The sequence below is a fragment of the Nilaparvata lugens genome, chromosome 7 (genome assembly GCF_014356525.2).
Source record: "Nilaparvata lugens isolate BPH chromosome 7, ASM1435652v1, whole genome shotgun sequence".
NCBI lineage: Eukaryota > Metazoa > Arthropoda > Insecta > Hemiptera > Delphacidae > Nilaparvata > Nilaparvata lugens.
The window spans coordinates 24,623,886-24,640,067 of NC_052510.1; the positions used below are offsets into that span (position 1 = coordinate 24,623,886).

The window sequence follows — 16,182 nt, forward strand, 5'->3', positions numbered from 1 at the left end:
CAGTCCGATTTCTTATCATACAGACCCTGTATTATATATAAATCATCTACTTTGATGTCTTTGATAAATCATCACACAGATGTCTGGCCGTGTGATTCAACTAGAACAGGTGACATCAGTCACTTGTGGATGAGAAAACTGCGTGAGGTCTACTGTTCACAGAACTACTAGTATGTAAATTGGGGCAAGAGCTAACAATGTCAATACTGACATTGAAAATAACATAGTTGGTAGTTGTATGGGCTACTTTTGTTGTAGCTTTCAATGAGCCTAAACACTCTCAACATCTTGGTATTAATTGGTTTGCTATAACAGTTGAGCATAAGAAATTAGGAAAAGCTACATTATGAAAATTTTGAAAACAAATGATTCCAAGCAGACTAATAGAGAAAGGATTTTACACTAAACTTTTGGTTTTTCAAGAAGGAAATTAATCTCCATCCCATATCATGACATTAAAAATACATGCATGAGTTATTCTTTAATCTTGGAATTTGAAAGAAAACACGAGTATCTTAGCTAAATAGAATTTTCATTACAGATGAAGAATCTTCATAATCGAGTATCACATTTCCGAATCAATCAAAAATATGATTGTGATACGACTCACTAAAATGATTACATTAGAAAGTAAAATTTTGGTTCTGAAGTTTCAATCACATTTTTTAGTTAGCATAGTTAATATTATAGTTACGGTACCATGATGATTATTGAATCAATCTAATTTATACCATTGCTTAAATTTATATTTCAGCTAAAAGACGATTACTGCAAGCAAATTACAAGAAAATCGAGAGTTACAACGTGAAATTTACTAAATAGCTGAAGCTCATGCATGTTATGATCAACCCAAAGCAAGAAATGAATAATGATGAAATAAAATATCAATTATTTAGAAAAGAGAGCATGAAATATACTTTTGGAGTATAAAGGCTACATACTTACTCCATGCTAAACAAAGAATACAGGCAGCAAATACGAAACATTTTAAAATACATAAAATCCAAATAACTAATGGTACTACAATAGAAACTCGAGAATTGAATAAGAGTCATAAAAAGACTGTGAAAAATAGGTACATTTTAGAATGACATTCGTTTGATGTAGGGTATGTAATCAAATGATCACAATGAAATAATGTTATATACAAAAGAGCGGCAAATCACTCATGAATGAGAATCTTCATCTTTTACTAAGTAGACCCAAAATAATTAGTATAAACGGTACCCTACAATAATTGTTTATTATTTTCTATACTTCCTGGAACATTGAGAAACAATTCCATAAACGTGGAAAGACTGAGTTGAACAATTCTGCAAGCTTAATTACTTGGAGGATTATTGAGTGCGCTATCTAGATGGAAATAAATAGTCCAATAATACTTGAGAAATCCTAGAATTATTTCTCTGAGATAAATTTTCCATCTCTCAATTTCAGAGAATCACAAAATTTCAATAACTAAATGAGTGCTGTCCTATCAATAATTAACACTTTCAGTTTAAGTATTGAATTCAACGATACTTTTATTTGAATCATTGGTTTTCTCACCAATTCTTATGAATGAAAGTATACAAGTGGGTTTGCCAGCTATTCTTAGAGTCATCAACTGAGTACTGAGCTACACATTCAATACACATCAAAATATTAAAGCATTAAACTGACATGATAGCAGCTTCTACAGAAAATCATGCAAATATTGCTAATATAAGTAAAAATAAAGTAAATTAGGATACAAACAATTTTTACTCTTCAACAAATAACAAAAATGATGCGAGATAAATGATTAGAATAAATATAACACACAATCAATATCACAGTGACACAGTTGAATAAGTGAAAAACAAAATCATAGTTGTAAGTAATAATATAAAACAGTGAGAGCTACATCAATCAAATACATCATAATTATATCATAAGCAGGTGAATACTACTAACACTAATAATTAAAAAAGCATAATTCCGTTCTATTAAAATATATAGATTAAATCCAAGAGACATGTAAGAGCTTGGATTGCAGAAGTTACCAAAGAATTCAGCAATAATTCAAGTAGGTACAATTTTAATGTAGCACATTTTTATAAAAATAAACCATAATTTGTATGATTGATAGGGCCTAACAGTAATATGGTAGCAATGGAAAGTAGCAATCAGTAACTAATAAAGTAGCTAAGAAGCATGGAGCTAATGGAAGAAAATTAATGAATTAGCCTAATATCAAAGTATTATATGAAAATGAATTTGCAACAAAGCAGAATAATTAATAATCTGGAGCTCAAATACTTGGATAGTAACAACTGGTGATGGAATATCATCAGCTTAAAGAGATTCTCGGATCATCCCTCCAACTACCAAGATAGATACTTAAGTTTGAAGCTTAAACTTCGAATGGAATGTATCATACAAAGTTAGCTTGAAATGAAATAAATTTGTAGATTTATGTTACTTTAAGCTGAAATTAAACTTCAACTTTTCAACATACTTTTTAATTGATGTTGCCAGGAAATACAGGGCCCGACATAAAAGCTTGACGATTTTTGAGGGATAGTAACTAAAGTGCCTTTCGTACAATTAAATCATATAATATATCAAAATGAAGATCAAGTTTTGCAATTTATAGTGAATTACATAGATTACTCACAAAGTTTTTTATTTGTAGATTATGTCATCCAAATGATTTCCGTTACTTTTCACACACTCACTTGAACTAATTCTAAAATTTGCCATTGCTCGCTCAATCATCACTTGTGGAATTGCTTCAATTTCTCGTTGAATTACTTCCTTCAGTTCTGTGGATTATTGGCTGCTCAATAACAGTAATTTTGTTTATTCACAAATCCCGAAAAATGAAAGTGTTCCTCGTCACTTGAAAGAATAACGGCATCCTGGTTAAAATTTTTGAGAATAATCTCGCAAGCGGCTTTGCAATGTGCCCAATAATTTGCATTAAGTTGTTACACTAACATTATATTACACAGATGGAATTTCAGGTCGGAATGAAGAATTCGTCGTACACTTCGATCAGAAATGGCTAGCGCAACAGCATGTACCGCTGCTGAACGTCGTGGAGACCGTGTAACAGCTACTCAGGCGTTTTTGAGGCATTCTCACGGTTCGTTTTCGTCCTGTTGGTTTCGATTTTAAAGCGGACAACGTGTTCCTGGAATTCTTTACCCACAATAAGATAGTATTCGTACTGGGAACAGGAGCGTGTCGATTTAAATTATTGAAATGTCTACGACATAAACGCTGTGTTAAAATAACAGTCATTATTTTTAAAATAAGCTTCAATCAAAATCGCTTGATGTTCACTTGACCACGACATACTGGCTACTGAAATGGCAAGACTAGACCTGTCGATGTACAACATTCCCGCCTTTTCAATGACAGTGGTTCAAACATAACAATTACTACAAAATCGTCAGATTAATATGCCGGTCCCTGTATAAGATATATTAGTGAACAAAAATGACTTTCAGCAACCTGAATAATACATTATTGGACACATATAATAAACCATTAAACCTATAGATTTAATTGAGTAGATTTAATGAGTGTTTTTTAACCGGGACTTAGTGTGTAAAGTACACAAATTTTATCTCCAATATTCTGGTAACAGTCACAATGCTACCAGAATGTTGCTTTGAAGTCGTGAGATAAGTTATACAAATTCTTCAACAATATAGTAGCTTGTAAATCCTACTAAACTTTTGCAATGATATCAGGTGAAGTAAGCAGGTATTAAATATGTGGTAGATAAATTAAATCATTGTGATGGATTTAACCATAACACATGACATGAGGATGAGAGTGTAATTATCTTGCAACAACATTGTACTTTCTGCAAAGTTATTGAAGTGTTGCTATGATGTTAGGTTAGGTACATATTTTGTATTACAATTTCAAGTTAGGTAAGCATGTATTAGATTAATTAAATCATTGTGTTGCATTAGATTGTAACACATGTTAGTGTAATAATCTTGCAACAAAATTTCATCTTCTGCAAAGTTATTAAACTGATGCTAAGATGTTAGATTAGGTACACATGTATTACATATAATTAGCTTGTAACAATATTGAACCTTCCACAATGTTATAAAACTATTGCTGTGATGATTTAATATTGTTCTATACTGATGTTAACAACAGAACTTGATTTGATTTGAACTTGATATTGTAGCACATGTATGTGAACAAGTATTCTGCAACAATATTATGGTAACTTCTGCAATCCTGACAAGAGTGCTAGGTTAGGATGACATTTAGATGAGGTTAGGTGGGGGGAAGGCCTACACTTGGCTGTTGCGTCGCAAGACGATGGTGAGGGGTGGGGGTGGCGTCGACAGAGCGTCGTCAGCCTCGTCGGCATGCGTGGCCGCCTCATCTGGACTGACAGCAACCGTCGGCAGCTTGGTGACATCAATCAGCTTGCGGTGCACACTCCTATAAGCCCACACAACGATCTTAACGCGCATCCACAACTGGCGACCGCCAAGGCTGCTCACCAGCTCACCACCACTTCTGACCACAAACACCAAAACATTGCCAGTGCTGCACTTTGCTCCAACCTCCAATTCCAATCACACAATCGCCCTACGCATCTATTCAATATTCAAAATAATGTATTTCAGAATTTTCTAAATTCCAATAGAAAATTTTTTCTTGATTTTATGAATATATTTTATAATGTTTTTTCAATACAAATTAATTTTATTTTTTAATAAATGATATATTCCCCTGGAAATTAGTCCTCTAATATGGAACAAGGCCATGTTTACAAACAATTATTCTTGCCTTGTTTCCTTCCGAATGCTATTCGAATATCTTCATATAAAACACATTTCAATAGAAAAATTGAATTTTCACAACCTATAATTGAAAATACAGTATGTAAATTTTTAGATAGCCTTGTTTTGATACCCTGTTTTCTTGAATTCTGGGTGGAATAGTTTCAGGTTTAAAAGCAGTTATTTATATTCATGTTCTATAATGATTATAACATCAGTAAATTCTATAGATCGTTTGTTATATATGTTTTCCAAATTATAATTGTTATTTAATGTAAGAGGCATTGATGTAAAATGTACATTGTGTCTTGAAAATAGAGATTGATTTCATTGATCTGAAAAATTAATAGAGAATATCTCTATTGCAAAATTATTTCATAATTGACACTTTTTGTTGCATTTGACAACTAGGTACCTATAATTAAAAATGAATTGGGTATAATGTTTCATGAATAAATGCGCAATATATTGAAAAATAATAAAGAAAGTTTTTGCTGATGATAGCTGTTGATGAAATGAGTCTTGGGCTTCAAGCTTATAATCTTTCAATTATGTAATATACATTTTTACAAAAGAAGGTTTTTCATAACCATTAGTGAATAATAATCTACCTATATTATACTTCAACATCTTTCCTCGTCATTAATTAAATAATGGAGTCTCAACATATAGACTATAGAGTGAGTCATATGTATGGGATTCCTTCAATAATTTGGAGACTGTTGTAGATATAATACTGTAACTTTCAGGATAAGTTATTGGTCAAATACTCTACCTTTCGACGTACAACTGAATTCAAACCCCACATAAGGGGGTGACTTAGGGGTTGTAACTCGAATATTTTAAATGCAAACACCCAATGTGTTGTAGACCATTTTAAAGGCCTTTTCAGAACAAGAAAGATGGCATGAATAAAAATGATCTATGATACTTGTATCCAAAATTGCAGCTGATTGAAGTTTTAGTTTTTAAAGAAATGAGGGGTTGTAACTCAAATATTTTAATTGTAAACACCCATTGTGTGGTACATCATTTTAAAGGCATTTTTGATACAAGAAAGATGACATAAATAGAATGTTCTATAATACTTGAAAAGTTTGTTTTAAGTTTCATTACTTCTTTACCAATCATTCCTTTAAAAACTAAAACTTGAATCAGCCGCCATTTTGGACAAGTATCATAGAACATTTTTTATTGATGTAATCTCTCTTGTTCTGAAAAGGCCTTTAAAATTATGTACAACACAAAGGGTGTTTACCTTTAAAATATTCAATTTACAACCCCTAAGTCACCCCCTTATGAGGGGTTGAAATTCAGTTGTACGTCAAAAGGTAGAATTTGACCAATAACTTATCCTGAAAGTTACAGTTATGAACTCTACAACAGTCTCCAACTTATTGAAGGGTTTCCATACATAATTATGACTAACTCTACATATTTTCATTTGATTTCGTGCACATTATTATCTATTTCGTTCAAACTATTTCTCAAGAATAAGAACATAATGTAAAAATGTAGATAAGAAATTGACAACAATTTTCAAAGCACTTTCACATTCATGTCAGGGAAGTAGGAAATTTACTTCAATTTCAATGAAATTTTCCATATGTTTTTGAATACTTTTCGACAAAGAAGAAAGATTAAATTATAAAGCAAAAAGCTGAAAAATACTTACCTGAAAATCTCCTAATGAATCATTTCAACATCATGTTTTAAAATAGTGTTCCATAATGCATTCTATTTTAGTTGCAGATTCACTACCAGTGCAACTAGAAGAGATTTCTACTATAATTCAGAATAGGGGAGATATCAGTACCTAGGTACAATAAGTATATAATACAAAATTTCAGTAAGATTCAATATTGATGAGAAATATATGATTTCAGATGATATTGCTTTTAAACCAAAATTAAAATGGAACAGTTTCTCATGTTGGGAGTATTGGGATTTTTAATAATGAATCTGTTGATATATCATGAACCATAATTCCAATAGTATATTTTTCATCAAAATAATAAGTAAATCTCTCATTTTCGTTTATCTCACGTAAAAGATGAATAGACAGGGAAGTTTATACATGATATTCTAGGAAAAATTCAGAGAAAAGGCTTTATTCAACTGAAACCAAATTAAAATCGATAACCCTGAAATTTCGGTTTCTAACGATAACGGAGTACAATGAAAGTTTCTGAATCAAACCTATGTATAGATCAAGCGTATTATTTAATTTTCTCAATTCTATGAAGTATTAGTTTTCCAACACCGGCAGGGCAAGAAAGGAGTTAAAAGAGCAAAATGCAGACACTCAATGTAAACAAGTGAGAATAGGAACATAGATTATATAAAACCAATTCATGAAAAGTTACACTAGAATGGTGAATCTATCAATGTGTAAAATATCTTGATATCACATGTCCAAATCAAGGCTAATCTGCTTCAAGTTCAACTAAAATCATTGCAAGACAAAGATAGATACTCGATATTTCTAATCAATATCTACAATCGTTATATTCGTATGTTTACTTTCGTAACAGATTGAACGTTTTTCTCATAAGTGAAAGACTTGAGCATGGATGATGAAGTGAGGTAGTAAACAATGCATTTCAGTCAGGAATAGGAATCGAAGCCATGACTGGTGCAGCGATAACACACTCAAATAGCGACGCATCAACCACTAGACTACGTCAACTTGAAGCCAATTATGACCAAAAGCTGATACAATCTTATTTCATATCAATATTGATGAATCAACTTGTATCAGAGGGATTGATGTCAACGTTTTCAATACTTTTAAAATACTCGCTACAAGCTCGAAATTGATATCAACGTTATTTTATATCATTAATTAAAAAATAATTTTAAAATAATTCGGTAACTGTATACAAGAATAAATTGACATTCGAATTATGGTTGGTTTTTGTATGATCTATGCTCACAATTCTCCACACAGAAATCAAGAATACAACCATCAACCGTAGACGGCAGTTAGAATAAGCAAAGTAAAGAGAGAGAGAGGGATTGAAGAGGGGGGGAGGCGCTCCCAAGCGAGAGATGAGAGTAGAGTCGTCTGTTACTTTACCTTGAGGTGCAACCCTCTGTTAAGGGTGAAGCTAATGGTGAAGTGACTGTGGGGGGCTGTGAGGCGGAGGAAGGAGAAGGGTGCAGTAGGACAGGGGAAGAGGTGGCGCGGGGGGAGGGTCCCGACCAAGGGGGGAAACGGAAAGCACCGGACACTGTGTTGCGGATGGGGGTGGACGGACTCCGCGGCGGCGGCGGGCGGGGACTGTTGACCGCCGCCCGGAACCGTCCCGTCGGGGTGGACGGACGTGCCTTGTCACCGGGAGGCGGTGACGCGCTATTATGATTGTCTTTATGATTGTGATTGTTGTTTAGGATGATGAGTGGTGTGGGGGAGGCAGAGTGGAGGGGGGTGGAGGGCAGGGGCGCCAAACGCGGGGCCCACACCGGCCAAGATGGTGACCTGAACAAAGATAAAACACACACAACTATCAATATTATTGTCAACATTACTAGTCGAAAAAAGCGTAACACTTTCAAAACAACATTGGTAAAACAAAAATTAATAATTCCAAGGAAAGAACAACCAGTTAACTTGCAGAAAAATAACTTCAAAAACTTAGAATAGACAAGAATTGAACCCTGATTCAGATATATTGTAGAAACAGTTTCTCGGTTGAAGATAAAACACTAATTTGATGAGAGCATTAACAGCATTCAACTTTTGGATTTTCGCTTAATAATAATTATTTATCGATTAGCATTTGAATAAATATAAATTTTCATCAATAAAACACTATTTTTTCATTTTCTACAAAACTGATTGGTTGATAGACAACATTCTACATCCTTCTGCAAGCACACTGGTGGTGCTTCATGATTAATGATAAAATAAAAAAATATAACGACCTGGTAACTAAAATTAATACAAATAGGTGAGAACAAACCATACAATTAACAAAGTTAGAAACTAGTAGCAGTCAATAATTATTAACAACAATGTTATTGCAACTATGTTGAATAACATACGATGAGACTAAACTCTACAATGAATAAATTATGCATTGGTAAAATTTATTGTACATACATAATAGAGGATAGAACCTTAGGCTAGAGCATTGCTGCGTTTCAGAAAATTGATACACATGTATTGAACTCACTAATACATCCCTCAATTATTTGTAATTGTATGCAATTCGAAATAGAAGAAATGTAATCAAACAAAGGGAATTTCTAGATGAACTGGTTTGTTAGATAACAATTTGAAATAAGATATTTCAGCGTAAAAGAAACTCAAAATAAAAAATTGCTTCCTAAAATAATGAAAAATAGTAGTAACTTATCGACAGTGACTCCAAGAATAGTACTCTATTAGTTGAATTGTTTAAATAAATGAACGTTTTCCACCATCATTACAATGGTGAAAAATTCCTGGTTTACTTGATAAAACACATTGAAGTCAAAAAATTGCATTTTTCATGAGAATATTTGAAAAATATAAAAGAACTACATCATTTAAGAGCATTGGGCATTGGGCAAGCCTGGTGAGAATATGATGCCATGCTGTGCAACTAAGATTGTTAATAATGTATCACACTCGTCAGGCCGTGTCAAGTGCAAATTGTCAAGTCTATGCAAAATTGCGTCTTATAGATTTATGCATTTTGAAATAAATTATTTGAAAACAATGGAATAGAATTTGAATAATAAGCATGATGAAACACTGAGAATCCAGTGTCGACTTGAGAAGACAGTGAATGTTAATACAATTTGTATCAACCAAAAGCAATGCTTTGACAATAATTGATGAACTTTAATTAGCAGTACTAATTTATGATAACTATGATACAACATTAATTTTGAATCTGACATGAAAATTATGAAAAGATAAATAGTTTTAAATTAATCAAAACATGATATTCTTGGATTGCTTCAATATTTCTTTATCTGGATGAATGAATAGTGTGTATGTAGGTGCGTACAGACTTATGCGCCACGAACACGCGCATTTTGATTTTAATAATCATTAGCTGATGCTAAGCTTATTATTATATTGTATTTGTACAGAAACATAATAAGCATATCATCAGCTAATGAGAAGCGTAATGCGCGTGTTCGTGGCGCATAAGTCTGTACGCACCTTAATAATAAGTCTTTTCATAATGGAACGTTGTTTCCCAAACCCAAGTCCAAGTTTTAAAACAAATGAATGAGCCAAACATATTCACATCGAACAAAAAAGCACATGAAACATAAAAGCCAGGGAGTACAAATTTATTATTGTTGCCATTGATAGTAGTAGTAGTACAGGTTATTATTTTATTGTTAATGAACAGTTGAACCCATTAAAATTTACGGCATCAGTGAGATTTGTCTTTGCTTGTACAAAATAAATTAATAAATAGAAGACATGAATTAAAAATATTGAACCTTTAGTGGAACAATGGTTTGATTCATAATTTTCCCTACCTTTTGTAATCATACCCGTATTATTCTCTTTCAATCTCTAGTTTTGCAATATAGTGAAAATGTAATTAGGTTCTGATGTATTTCTTTCCATTTTTTTCTGTATCTGAGATAAGGTATTTACAATGACAATGAGGGGGTCGTAATGAAGTAGATCTGATGCCTGAGGAATTTTTAAAATCAATAAAAAAATCCACACAACATAACAAATAATTAAATACGCGTTTTTTACCACCACCGAAAGCTAAGTAGCTAAAACTTTAAAAAATAAATTTTGGAGGTATTGGGAACATTGCAAAATAAATTAGCAGCTCATAAATAAATTAGCAACATCACTGGAAGCAGCTTAGAACTTCATATTCATGTGTAAATGACAATAAAAGCCAATAGGGAATATTCTATTGAGCACCTCAACCACATGACATTTTTACAGTTTATAATGTCACAATACACATAATGTGAACAATAGTTGGGCCAAGTTTACACTCTATAAACATGTTTTCTATCATGTTTGCAGCATGTGAGCAAGTTTTCTGTAATGTTTACAGCATTTAAGTTTGTTATCTGTCAAGGTACAATGTATTCTGGCATGTTTACAGACAATTAGCCCTTCCACATCACTCAACATTTAATGAACTGTTACATTATTAGCTGCCACAACCCAATATAAGACAGATGAACCCTAAACAAACCTTATGTACTTGAAGCGAAACAATTGCACGTTGGGCTGCTTTCTTACATACATATCAGTTGGCTTTTCGGCTCCAACAATATTATAGGAATGCACACCAGATCTGAAGCAACAGACTAGAGCACCGATTTCAGATATCCAATTAAGTCTAAATGCCTTCAATCTGCAAAAATTCGATTAACAACCAAGCAAAATTTATTAAAGTAATATATTTGGATTTCGCAAGTTGCTTAAAATTACTTTCGGGAATAAAACGTTAAAATGAGACAAAGGTTTGATTTAAACTCGGGATTAATTAAATGGGATGAGTTCAAAATGTCTTCTTCCTTACTGCCTTATAATTAAAGTCTTATTCTTCAATTGGCAAAAATGAGATAAGGATCAAGCTATAGTTGTAATTGAATAATAGGTTCGATTTCTTGAAGTATTATAAAAATATACTGAGAAATAAAATTTGATGTTTTTTCAAGTTTTAATTATTTAATTAGGAACGAACTGGAAAATTGTTGTGACTTTCAATCTCACTGATGCCATACATTTCACTTAAATCCTAAAACAAGTTAGCCTCGCGTTCAAAATCTGGATGAACGTTATAATATTAGTAGGCAAACTACAAACAATTATTATTGAAATCTTAGATTAATTTCTAGTGTAAACCACTGCGATTCCCATGAATGCGACTGTTAAATGGTTGAAATTGTCGCAGTCACCGTGTTGCGTTGCGAATCGCATTGGTCTGCACAAGGCTTGATTAATAAAAAAGAATCGAGCTTTGAAATACGCATGATTTCTATAGTGATGTCCACGTTATAATGGCAGTATTTAATTATCAATTGTATTGATATCCTTGTCTATCATTCAACATTATTGAACATCATTCAACATAGCGCTATCTCTTTCTTGCCAGATCGTTTTTTAGCAATCTAGAAATGTAATTAATTAACAAAATATTCAATCTTGATAATGAAAATTCATTATGAAATCATTGAAAAATATAATTTCTTGCTTGATAAAATATAATTGATTATTTTCAACGAGAATGAACAGTTAATATTACATCAACCGGTATCAGTTACGCTCCAAAGAAGGCATTGACAAGACAGAGGGGATCAGCAACGTTGTTCTCCTATCTTTCCCACTGTCATTATAACGTGGACAAGATATACGATTGTACTCGATGATTCTGATATCCCAGTTCATAGCATTCCCGTTAGTATGATTTGAAGGGAAATCATGAAAGAAGAACCTCAATGTTCTCTTGCTGTGAGTAGCTTGATTCCGAGAAGACTCATAAGTGGGTAAAGCTGATAAAAAATAGCTTTGAGTGAACTCTAAGAATTTTAAAATTAAAATTACACATCTCATGATCAAATTTTGATTGTGTATAGTTGGTTTTTCTATAATAATTGCGTGCGGGCTCATCAACTCTATCCTATCTGACCACAATATGTCAAGGTTAAAATGAAGTGAATGAAGGAGGAAATGGAGGTTTGCTATGATTCGATAAGTTTTCAGCTAATGCAGAATTCAGTTTTACATTTTTTACCAGGCATACCTTACTTTTCTGGTCTACAACTCTCTACTCTAGTGAAGGATGGAAGAGCTTTCATTGGAATTATTAGTCTGCAAATTTCTATAGTAGCTATTTTTACTACCAATAGTGCAAACACAAGCTATCATTTGCAGAATATCAATCATATCAGACTGAGGCAGTCTTTCTGAATTTGTCACATACCTATTCATAGAGCCCAAATATAGATTTATTGTAGACCACTGAGTTGCCATCTTGAAGACTTATGAAGAAGCAGTATATTGCTCTACTGTTATTCTACTTCTATATTCAAATTGCAACCTATAATATCTAGATTTACTAGATTTACTAGAGTATTTAGATATTAGTATCCAACCTTCTATCACCAATGGACATCTGCAATACTTATAAGCTTATCATTGCAAACTATAACTGGATAAATCTCTTCCCAAATAATAAAAAAAGCATTTTCAATCCAAGAACCAATTCCAGATATTTTTATCAGTATGTTTACTAGAATGAAAAAATTGCGTTTCACCAATTAATTTTAATACTAAAATTCGAATGGAGGGAGGAGCACTAATGAAACAACTAATTTCAGCTAGTTTCATCAAATTGAAATCTACTTACAGTATGAGAGCTACGAATAAATTGCAACGTATTATAAATAATAAATGCGCTGTAGTATTTATATAGTCTCTTCTAATCTTATTAGTTCAACTGAATAGTTGTGGACATTTTTGGATGGAGTGAATTTTTTTTTATTGTACTATTGTGCTAACAGATATTACAGCTCGTAATGAAATTTGGTTGTGATCCTTTCTATGTTTGTATCAAATAAATAAATAATAGTATCTTAAGTCACAAGGACGGGAAGGGGCCTTTTGCAGGCGAGAATGATGTCGAGGCGTTAGCCGAGACTAGAATTTCATTCGAGCACTGCAAAAGACATTCACGTCCAAGTAGCTTACACTATTTTTTGTCTTAATAATCTATAAAAGAATAATTGAAAAACAGAAAACATTACCTGCTTGTGCTGACATTACTACATGCATTCTATAAACATAACCTAGTTTACAAGTTTCGAATCAGGAATTTCTTGATTGTAGTTGACAAAACTTCTACCTGTAGCGCTAATAGAAGGTTTCTTGTACCAGTTTTGCTGTTCCCAATTCGGAAATAGGAAACATACTCGACTGTAGAGAAAACATAGGATTTGTTCTACAATCAGCTGTTTACCGGCTTGATTTCATGGATGTAAAACAGCTGAAATTGAATGTCTATGACAAAAATATTCAATCTCAGCTGTTTTCCATGCATGAAATCAAGCCGGTAAACAACTGTTTGCAGAACAAATAAACATATGATTCTCATTACAGCATACTCTACAGTAATGAAACCATATGTTATCTTAACAGTTGAGTACATTTCCTAGTTCCGAAATAGGAACAGCAAAACTGCTACAAAAAAAACACCTTCAGCGCTTCAGGTGGAAGTTTTGGCAACTTCCACAAAATTCCTGATTCGGAATTTGAAAACTAGGTTATATTTATAGAATACATGTAGTAACTTCCGCACAAGGTAATGCTTTCTATTTCTCAATTATTCTTCTTTAGATTATTATGAAAAAAAATAGTGTACGTTACTTGGATGTGAATGTCTTTTGCAGTGCTTGAATGAAATTCTAGTCTCGGCTAACTCCTGGACTAGAAACACCATTCTCGCCTGCAAAAGGCCCCTTCCCATCCTTGTGACGTAAGATACTATAATTAACAATGATTGTGAATATTAATCGTGGAATGGCATATCACAGCTAGTCCCAGATTGATGACAAGGGGAATACTGAAATTTAATATCACCAAGTAACTTATATAGAAATGTACAATAATTGCAATCTCTCATGATTCCTATCTTCCTGATATTTCTTTGTAATTTTTGTTCCAACATCGAAGATATTTGAAGAACTTGAGAGTCTAATCCTAAATCCTATGAGAAACACTCTCGACAGCTAGTCTCAGACAGTATACAAGGGAATTGTTCAAAATAAGGAAGAAATTCTAAAGAGAGTTCTAATTTATAGAAAACAATTCAAATTCAAGCTATTTTTATCAAATTGAACATGACAGTTTTTCCAAGTGTACTGCTCTCAACACTTGCACCAAACTTGTGAGAATACTGCCAACATATCAATAATTACCAGTTGTGCTCGATAAATAGAAAAATCTTTTGGAGAGGTACTCGAGCACACTACCAACTTGATCAATATATAATTACCTGTAGTGCTCTACAAATAAGAACTCTTTTGGAGAGGTAGTGGAGTAGGCAGTGTCTACTGCACCAAGATGTTGTGTTGGACAAATGAATGGATCAAGATAATCACCTGTTGTGTCCCGAGTCACCGGAGCTGCTCTGGCGGGAGTGCTGCGATTGGCTGTTGAGCGAGCTGTAGCCGGACACCTTGCTCATCTGACTGGTGTTGGACGAGTTGCGGGAGTGGCCTCCTTGGCCTGGCCCTGACTCGTGATTGGCCTGCTCGTCGCAGCTCACCGGGTCGGGGACCACTGCTATGATGCCCAGGTCAGCCGGCTCTAGCAGACCTCCGCCTATCACACATGGCTGGTCACTGGCCAGTAGTTCTGCAAGCCAACAAACACACATTCATTTAGATTAGATTAAGAGTTCTTTATTCTATACATGCTCCGAAAGGGTCTAAATAAAAACTTGGCCTACTAAAATCTTAAATAATTTAAATCAGGCCTATAACAATCCTCGGTAAATCGAGAATCTATCTAAAAAAATTCAAGTTAATCAGTCCAGTAGTTAAGACGTGATTTTCCTATCTTTTACGTGTTTAAGCCAATTCCTTCCTTTATTATATTATAGATGTTACAATACATATCCATTTACAATGTTTTAAAAAGAGGAGCATTCGCTGGATCAAAGGATTCTGAATAACAGGTTTGATTCATTGTTCTAGCGAGATTTTCAAATTCTCCCGCTGCAAGTGGACTCTGTTGGTGGTTGGAGAGAAGTCAAGTTATCACGCTTTCGCAGTTATATTGTGATAAGGGTTGAGACCGGTTGTTCCTGCACATTGAGTCGAGATGTAGTGATGTAATAATAGTTGGATTGTTTCTTGATCCAGATTTGTGTGATTGGTGTCAGATGTTTGTGTGAAACCTAATAATTTATTGGCTAATAATATTCATCGAATAAATAACAATTATAATTTGAAAATAATTGTAACTTAACTGAGTCAATTCCAACTGAATACGAGAGCGAAAGTTTCTGTACTGAGGCTAACATGGAGAATTAGCATATTGAAGTATCGATTGCATGGGTAAAGTTGAATGACCAGTCTATGTCCTTATCCATCCTACCAGATTTACTTTCTCTCCTTAGGCTGTGCAAAGGCTAAAAAAATATTTTAATGTAGATATTTTTCATTTTTTTCGATTTGTATACTATCAAGCTATCAAAATGAAAAACGTTTTTCCGATCTTTACCTTTTTGAGATATGAGCGCATAGAGTTCAAATTTTTGGGACAGATCATTTTAATTCGGTAAGAGAATTCATGAAACTATTAGGATAAAATATTATATATTTCTGGACTAAATTGAAGTTTTAACAGTAAAAACATAACCTATTTTTTCGGACATTCATTTGTTATTCATTATCAAAATTTGGGAAC

General features: G+C 33.2%; 1 protein-coding gene across 1 annotated transcript in view; it reads right to left on the minus strand.

Annotated features, from left to right (window-relative positions):
• Positions 1-16,182, minus strand: part of LOC111047239 — a 93,548-nt gene that overhangs the window by 7,676 nt on the left and 69,690 nt on the right. Inside the window, exons 5-8 of the mRNA XM_039432381.1 lie at positions 14,871-15,126; positions 10,961-11,122; positions 7,864-8,265; positions 4,291-4,518 (exon numbers count right to left, since the gene is read on the minus strand). Coding sequence (XP_039288315.1) covers positions 4,291-4,518; positions 7,864-8,265; positions 10,961-11,122; positions 14,871-15,126 — 1,048 coding nt within the window. The remainder of the gene's footprint in view (positions 1-4,290; positions 4,519-7,863; positions 8,266-10,960; positions 11,123-14,870; positions 15,127-16,182) is intronic.